Consider the following 6,303-nt stretch of genomic DNA (forward strand, 5'->3'; position numbering starts at 1 on the left):
CGTTAGTAGAATTTTCACCTTGTTTGTTACCTTTCCTCTTTTCTTTATTCTGCAACTTGAAACACTCTGAGATGTCATGCCCGTCTCTCTTGCAATACCTACAATATTTCTTGTCTCTAGATTGCGACCGGCCCCTGTGGCCATTCTTAATTTTGCCTTTGTTTCCATTATTGGAGTTCTTCTCCTTTGTCCTGCCACGAACAGATAATCCCTCGGCTTGGGATGAACTCGAACCATCATGAAGCACCATTAATTTCATCTTCTCCTTAGAGTTCAAAGCTTCATAAACTTCATTAAGTGTGAGTGTATCACGACTGTATAATATGTTGTCTCTAAAATTTGTATAAGAACTTGGCAGTGAACAAAGTAACATATAACGAGAAATAAACGAGACACGAGAGACACAGATTTTTACGTGGAAACCCTTGCGGGAGAAAACCAGTGACGCACTAAGGCATAATCACTATGAGGAGGAGTATTACAAGCACGAGACGACAAACCGTCTGAGATGCGACTACATGGGGTATATATGAGGGCAATACATAAGAGTCCTTGTAGGACAAGTAAACGAGTTGTACTCGTACGCGTCGACGTCAACGCAAAGGCCCACACCAGTTGTACTATGTCTAGTCCAACACGGTATAATTGGGATCACAATTTAACAAAGATGGATCACCAGAGTGCACAATAATACAGATAGAATTGTTTAGTTGATGCAACTTTGAAGTTTTGATGCTTGCTATCATGCTAGTTTCCAGAAACTGTTTCTGTCCATAAGAGTATCTAAAGCCGGACTGGCAAATCCGGCCACCGCGGGCACTGGCCGGGCACTTCTTATATTTCCTTCTCCACATACAACTCTTGCATATTCATCCCCTAAATCAATAAAAAGCATGCAGAATATATAGCTACGTACTACGTTCTATACTACTCAAATTTCGTCCTTGTCGGTGATGGCTGGAGCCTGTGCCGCCTCCATTTGTTGCCGTCAGGGACGCCTGGCCTCCGCAGCCGACTCCAAGTGGATGGACTTCAGGATGGCATGCTGCTCCGGCCACACGCCCACGTCCTCCTCCATCATCGGCGCCTCCTCCTCCCCCACATTCAGCGGCGGTGCCTCCTCATCTTCCTCCGCCGGCTCCTGCTTGTCCTTCACACGGCTCCTGCTCCTGCTCCTCTTCCTCCTCCACCGGCACCTCCTCCTCAACCTCCTCAAAATCCTCCTCCAGTTCCATAGGTAGCCTCGCTTCCCTACAGATCCGGGCCTGCTCAAGGAGGAAGAGACGGTGCTGGATCGTGTAGTAGCGGCGGCGTGGGGGCATGGCTAAGGCTCGAGTGGTGGTAGAGGGAGGGAAGAGGCAAATGTGCTAGGGCTGGGGGCGTCGGCCGACTTAAATAGCCAGCTACGGCCTCGGGCGACGAGCCAAAGCGGCGCCAAGCGGCGACGATCGTGGCGCCCGTCGGACCGTCAGGTTTCCCGGCGAGTCCGTGTGAGGCCACGCCGTCAGGCCGATGTGGCAGGCATGCTTGGGTGCCCCCATATCCGCCACATATTTGGGCTGGATATGAGGGGTGCTGGTCAGCCCGAGCGTTTGAAGGGGCCATCTGGGTCAAAAAATCATAACCGGACAGTGACCGGACGGCCGCCCGGACGTATGACGCGGGTTTGAAAGGTCCGGTTGTAGATGCTCTAACTCCACCCTGTAGGTTCCCCAGGCGTTCTTATTCAATATTTGAGTAACTCTATACACACATTTTTATACGACAATAATAGTTCGAATGGGAACAATGGTGGTGAAAACGACCATGAGAATGTGAATTCTGAGTGCCATCTCATGTCTTTGGATCTGTGACTGGGAGAAAATGGTACGTAGATCTTTGTGTCGAATATTTCCTACCATCTCATGTCAAAAAAATGGAAAAGAACTGTTCATTCTACACGGCGTAATCAAAGGAATACACGTGTTGATCTCACCGCTACACTTGAGAGAAATTCACAAGAAGTTGAAATAAACACACGCTGATCTCCTGAGTTGCAGTGCATCAGCCCATCTCATCTAACTCACCATTTCACACCTCTGAGTCTGAGCCCTTGCCCTTAGAAGAGGTTGCCTTCTTCTCTTGGTCTTGGGAGCTTTTGTCGCTGTCGGCGGTCCAGTAGGGCTTGATGGCGTAGAGCACCTTCTCTCGGATGTGCGGGCTGTCCTCGTGGTTTGCCATCATCGTCTTCCACCGCATCCCCGTCGCCACCTTGTCCACCCGCAGCAGGACGTCGATGTCATCCCGGAGGATCACCGTGCCCTCAGGGCGCAAAATCCGGTCCATCTCCAGCATAATGTCCTCCATCTTGCACCTGATCCACCCAGCCAGACATCAACTTGTCAGGGATGTACAATACAGTTGCCAGCAGCTAAGATTTTTTTGAGTGGCTCACTCACTTGTCCCTATAGATGTTGAATACTCCGTTGGCATGGATGAGGTCATAGGTTCTTGGGTAGGTAGAGAATGCTTCACACCTGAAGAACACAAATCAACAACCTCTTCGCATCATTTTGTAGACCAAAGGTAGGCAAAACTAACTTACCAGTCATGATAGATGCCAATGAGACCCCTCTCATAGATGACGCCGAGGGTGGAGAGCTCGGCGGCGGTGGGCACCACGTTCATCACCCAGGACATGGGGGAGAAGATCGCCGCCGCGAAGCCGCCCACGCCGGCGTTCATGTCCATGATGTTCCGGTACCGCTTGGTGTCGAGCTTGTAGTTAACCTTCCTGTATGCCTTCACATGCCTCTCCCACCGTCGGTTCTCCTCCTCGTACGACTCCATGGTGAAGCCCTGGACGGCGCCAGAACTTATGCGCGGCGGGATGGCCTTCAGCCGTTCCGGGAACGACTGCAGTTCTCCTCCGGCGGCAGTGGTGGACGGCGTGATGCACGTCTCCATGTTCTTGTACCTGTTGTGCAGGCCCAACTCAACATCTTTCAGTTCCGTGTCCCGCGGGAAACGATGTGACGTTCTGAAGCCGTTTGACTCAAAGTCGACTGTCAATCTAGATATTGATCTCACCAGACGTCGTCGGGATTTGCCGGGTCGCAGGCCCGGACCGCCGGCGGCATGGCCGGGCATGCTGCCGTGTCCGTCCGCTTGCGCCACACGCCAATCTCGTCCATCTCGGTGACCTTCTCCCAGCAGAGCATCTGCGCGTACTCCTCAATCCTCTTCTGCTCGCCTCCCAGGTCCTCCTCCGTGCGCTGCCACTTCCTGTGATTCGCCTTCCAGTTGATCGGCGGGCCGGAGAGCACCCAATACCCGCCCGGCCGGAGCACCCGGTCCACCTCCATCATGTACATCCCGCCTGCATCAAAACTTCCTTTTATATACCAAATCATGACAATGGCAATGACATGCGTGTCGTCGTGTCGATCGCGTCGAGTGCTAGCTCACCGTTGCCGGACCACGGGATGAGGCACCGGGAGCAGTGCGCCATGTCAAAGGATCTTGGAGGGAATGGGAGCTTGACGGTGCCAAGGACGCCGATGAAGGCCGGCACACCGCGCTCCAGCGCGAATTGCACCTGCGCCTCGTGCGAGTCGCGCGGTGCGAACGACATGGCCATCACGCCACGGGAGTCTAGGTATGCGCCGAGACTCGCCACCTGCACCAACATGGACGTAAACAAGATCGATGAATGACAGCGCGCGAATGCATTGCATGGACCATGTATCAGAAAACGTGATTAATGGCTTACGCCGCAGACGGTGTCGAGGACGGTGCGGACGGAGCCGTCGGCGAAGGGGACGACGGAGGCGAGCTGGTCGATGTACTTGTCGGCGCCGTGGGGGAACTGGGTGCCGCCGCCGGGAAAACGGAATACGGCGCCCTCGTACTGGACCCAGTTCTGGACGGCCTTCTCAACGGTGAGGCTTTTGTACGGCGCGTTGGCGTAAGGGACGTAGTCGCGGCTCTTGGGCCACGGGAACGGCGTCACGTACCCAGGCGGCGCCGGCACGAGGCACCGCAGCCGGTCGCCGTCCGACGGGCAGTGCCGCTCCCGATACACCATGTTCTTGCGTGGGAATTTCATGGCGCGGTCCTGGTCGTGGCACGGAGTGTGGTCCGTGAGCGCTGCCGCGCACGGCGCGAACGACGGCGGCGGCTTGCCGCCAAGGCCGGACGTCGTCGCGTTGGCCAGGCCGCCGGTGTGGTGCGTCTCGAAGCAGAGCCCCACGGCAGAGGCGCTGGCGCAGGCCGTCTGCCGGGTCACCGCCACCGCGATGCGGTCACCCTTGCCGTAGCCGCTGCGCTGCCACGCGCCGAGCACGTAGAAGAAGCAGCACAGCAGGACGGCGATCACCATGCCCAGCGGGCTCCGCGCCTTGTACTCGCCAGAGTTGCCCTTGATGGCCATGGACGGATCGCCTCTGCCGTGGATCGATCGATCAAGGCCTACTACACAACAAGAACAAATGCATCAACGAAAGGAACAAGAATTGAACACACAAGAATAATTAATGATTAATTTGTTAATGCCATGCATGGACCTTGATCACGGTATGATCAGACCGAAGTGAATTGATCAATACGGCTTGATGAATTAGGACACCGCTGTTGCATCTGATCGATCTCTGTTGAGGAAAACGCGCGCGGGAGAATCGGAGAATCGGTACATACGTGTGTTTGCTGAGAATGCTCAACAACAAGGGAGGAAGAAGCGGATCTTGGAATCTGGGTATGGAGTATGGAGATACGAGATGACAACACGTTTTTTTTAACAGACGCAAGCGCTCATATATACACACATATACTCAACTCTAACGCACACACGCACATTCTATCCCTATGAGCACCTTCGAGAGACTGAGCCGACATATCATCTTAAGATTTACAAAGTCACTGTAGACGCATCGTCATAGACATGAACGTCTCCTTCCACTAAAAGCGACACGTTATTTCTGCCGTAGCAGATCAGGTGAAAGTGGTGCCCTAAAATACATTACGACTGCACTTCTGCATTATTTGTTCAAGCTGCGTTTTTGACACAAAGTGATGTGTCTTGTTGTCCTGTGTGGTTCCAGATGCCAAAAAAACTGTGGCCGTTGCGCGGCATTTGTTGTATATTTGCAACACTTGGGGCGAAAAAATTGGCATGCCTTTTTTTGCAGCACTACATGCAGATACATCAACTGCTTGAGCACATTTTGGTCAATGCCCTAAAAAAACAGTTTTGGGGAGCATCTGTTACATTATGGATTGGAGATAGAGAAATCTAGGAGCATGCAGCTTAAGGCAAAGTTCCCCGCAAAAAAAAACTTAAGGCAAAGTTAAATAAATATTGGGCTCAACTATATACTAGCGCCACATATCTATGGGGGCTCAATTCTCTTCTATCCACCATGTATCCATGAGATGGCATAAGTAAGATTCCTTTAAATGCTTAAAAATTATAAATAAAACAACCACTCAAATCAGATCAATGATCCGCTTTCACAGTTCGCTTTGTTGTGGTGGGATCTTTAAAACTAAATCACATGTTAACATGTTTTGACAACTTTTTATTTCATTTGTACTTGACAGATTGTGTGCACCTACTTGCCAGGTAAACAACTACTTGATTGCTAGTAAAATTAACTTACTTGTCAGATTACCGAACATCAATCTATTTAGGATAGTAAAACTGAGCCTAACCCCAGCCTCCCGAGGACCTCTACATTTTTGGCCATCCATTTTTTGTGACTGAGACATTTTAGGTCGTCATATTTGTTGTTCTAAAGGGATGCTACTCTAGAGGAAAAATCCGAGGTCTTTTGTTAACTTGGCCTTTTCTTCTAGCCCAATTGGCTAGAAAGGCCAGGCTCCGTTGGTTGCTGCGAGAGAGATGGGGTCCTTTGGCCACTGCGAGACCAATCAACATGAGGGGGGGAGGGGATTTGTCTGCTGGTGTGAGAGAGATGGTATCTAGGAAGGACTGTCGTTGAGATAGAGGATGTGATGGGTCCATATGTGTGTGAGGGGCAGAGGAGATGACCAAGCCGCCGCAGACCAACGTCATGGCTGCTCGTTCCAGGAAAACTGCTCCAGCGAAGCTATGCTGCACCGACACCGCCATTACCGCTCGAGGTTAACCACTCCCTACATACCCCCTCCTGATCTCTGAATAAAATGTGAACCACCAACAGCCATTAAATATCTAGGCACTCCGAACCTAAGGAAAATAACTTCTTTAAGCATTTTAATAGAAGTGTTATGATTAGAACTATTAGTTGGAATAGCTTCTACCCACTTAGTAACGTAATCAACAAC

General features: G+C 51.5%; 1 protein-coding gene across 2 annotated transcripts; it reads right to left on the reverse strand.

Moving 5' to 3' along the window:
- Nucleotides 1-1,768: 1,768 nt before the first annotated feature.
- LOC125554748 (putative methyltransferase PMT2) lies at nt 1,769-4,787 on the reverse strand. 2 transcript variants are annotated; one of them, XM_087518136.1, is made up of 7 exons: nt 4,545-4,787; nt 3,752-4,452; nt 3,448-3,658; nt 3,070-3,358; nt 2,585-2,956; nt 2,439-2,516; nt 1,769-2,353 (listed from the first exon to the last, which is right to left on the reverse strand). In XM_087518136.1, exons 2-7 carry the CDS (start codon nt 4,409-4,411, stop codon nt 2,071-2,073), a joined length of 1,893 nt encoding a protein of 630 aa, XP_087374262.1. In that variant the 5' UTR covers nt 4,412-4,452; nt 4,545-4,787; the 3' UTR covers nt 1,769-2,070. The 2 variants fall into 2 exon arrangements, with proteins under 2 accessions (XP_087374262.1, XP_048574146.2); XM_048718189.2 differs by having other exon boundaries at nt 3,752-4,449; nt 4,545-4,785.
- Nucleotides 4,788-6,303: the final 1,516 nt, after the last annotated feature.

Source organism: Triticum urartu, chromosome 4A (genome assembly GCF_056163025.1).
Source record: "Triticum urartu cultivar PI428250 chromosome 4A, HENAU_Tu73, whole genome shotgun sequence".
In the NCBI taxonomy this organism is placed as follows: domain Eukaryota; kingdom Viridiplantae; phylum Streptophyta; class Magnoliopsida; order Poales; family Poaceae; genus Triticum; species Triticum urartu.

Bases quoted from the DNA above. Each gene is read 5' to 3' on its own strand.
- LOC125554748 (XM_087518136.1), bottom strand. From the start codon at position 4,411: ATGGCCATCAAGGGCAACTCTGGCGAGTACAAGGCGCGGAGCCCGCTG. The intron at 3,659-3,751 runs GTAAGCCATTAA...ATGTTGGTGCAG, and splicing joins TCCTCGACACCGTCTGCGGC to GTGGCGAGTCTCGGCGCATA. The intron at 2,957-3,069 runs GTGAGATCAATA...CCTGCACAACAG, and splicing joins GCAAATCCCGACGACGTCTG to GTACAAGAACATGGAGACGT.